The sequence below is a fragment of the Bradysia coprophila genome, unplaced genomic scaffold, assembly GCF_014529535.1.
Source record: "Bradysia coprophila strain Holo2 unplaced genomic scaffold, BU_Bcop_v1 contig_339, whole genome shotgun sequence".
Taxonomy (NCBI): Eukaryota; Metazoa; Arthropoda; class Insecta; order Diptera; family Sciaridae; genus Bradysia; species Bradysia coprophila.
This window is the reverse complement of record NW_023503598.1, coordinates 365,888-367,411: the sequence shown is the minus strand read 5'-3', so window position 1 is coordinate 367,411 and position 1,524 is coordinate 365,888. Positions and strand designations below refer to the sequence as shown.

The window sequence follows — 1,524 nt, the reverse complement described above, 5'->3', positions numbered from 1 at the left end:
TTCCAAATTTTCTTACAATTTTCGTCGAATTTTTCGAAAAACTTTCCCAAGAAAATGCGAAAAAAAAATTTCTCTAGAATAGGCCCTGATAACATTAATTCGATCGATATTTACCTTACCAACTGACCCACTTGATAGCGTGCTAATTATATCCCATTGATAAATTTACCTTGTTTCGTTACAATACTTTAATGTAAATGAACCATTTCACAATTGAATTACAAGCAGAAATGTTTTTAAAATGGTTTTTCCTGCACATTACTGTGGTTGCTCTGAATGGTGAAAATGTCGGTAAGCACGAACTGAGACAACATCAGTCCATTGAACGTTTAGTGACTAACACAACAGCGAAACTCATTTCATCCAGTTCAAGATCCCAGAATCAGAGGGGGTCATCCTGCGACCAAGCCATATCCATACCAAGTTTCGCTGCAAGTCAATGCAACAGTTTATGGTCGTGAAGATATCATATGCCCATACCGCAGGAATTCTACTCAGTATTTGCCGGATCACTTAGCTTAAATGGTAACGGTGGACGCTATTTTCTCAGCAACAACCTAACTCATCCGAAGCATACTGTGAAGGGTCAAAACTACGATATCGGAATCATTACTACAGCAACGGAAATTACCTTTATTCCGAAAAGAGTGCGAAACAAAATTCAAATAATTGAGATTTTCCGATTTTTATTTTCGTTGATCTTCCTTCATTCAAGGTTGGACCAATCGCCTATTCCAATGTGGAAACTGTCATCGGTACTGAATGTGTAGTAACAGGATGGGGTAATATGGGAAGAAATGGAGGCGGTAAAGATCCAATTTATCTTCAAGAACTACATCAACGTACGTTAAGCAATCTGGAGTGTCAATTCAGACTTGAGGGTGTAACGCAAACGGATATCTGTGCATTTTCACGAATTGGACAGGGGTGTGGAAATTACTTTTCTTTTGCTCTGAGTACTGGATGCTCACAAAGTCTAAATATTTTTACAGACACTGTAATGGCGATTCAGGTGGGCCACTTGTCGATGTACGCAAACAAATTCTTATTGGAATCGTTTCACGTGCGAGAAAATGCGGTTTCGGTTTGCCAGATATTTATACCAGAGTTTCCTTCTTTTACAGTTGGATTCAAGGCTATCTCAAAGCTCAGGTGATGTGATTTGGTTTGGACTAAATAAAAGAAAATTTTAAACTCAGTCAGGACAATTTCATTAACTAAATTTATAGATGAGTACAGTGTTCGTGAAAAATGCATGCAAAATCGACCTCTGCAAAATGCTTGCAAAATATGACACAAAATGTATGAGCCAGCTGTCAAATATTTTGCAAGCACAGAGTAAACATCAGGTTTACACCGAGCTTGCAAAATATTTGACAGATAGTTCATACATTTTGTGTCATATTTTGCAAGCATTTCGCAGAGGTCGATTTTGCATGCATTTTTCACGAACTGTGTACCAGCCTTATAGTCAATATACTTTAAAAAGTAAGGCTTGACTTCCGCTTAAAAATTTTCGTCGTA

At 37.6% G+C, this 1,524-nt stretch overlaps 1 protein-coding gene across 1 annotated transcript; it reads left to right on the top strand.

Moving 5' to 3' along the window:
- The first annotated feature begins 403 nt into the window (after window positions 1-403).
- On the top strand, window positions 404-1,161 carry LOC119079826 (chymotrypsin-2-like). The gene is made up of 3 exons (XM_037187890.1): window positions 404-647; window positions 716-927; window positions 993-1,161. Exons 1-3 carry the CDS (start codon window positions 471-473, stop codon window positions 1,159-1,161), a joined length of 558 nt encoding a protein of 185 aa, XP_037043785.1. The 5' UTR covers window positions 404-470.
- The last annotated feature ends 363 nt before the right edge of the window (window positions 1,162-1,524 follow it).

Bases quoted from the DNA above. Each gene is read 5' to 3' on its own strand.
- LOC119079826 (XM_037187890.1), top strand. From the start codon at position 471: ATGCCCATACCGCAGGAATTCTACTCAGTATTTGCCGGATCACTTAGC. The intron at 648-715 runs GTGCGAAACAAA...CCTTCATTCAAG, and splicing joins TTACCTTTATTCCGAAAAGA to GTTGGACCAATCGCCTATTC. The intron at 928-992 runs GTGTGGAAATTA...ATATTTTTACAG, and splicing joins TTTTCACGAATTGGACAGGG to ACACTGTAATGGCGATTCAG.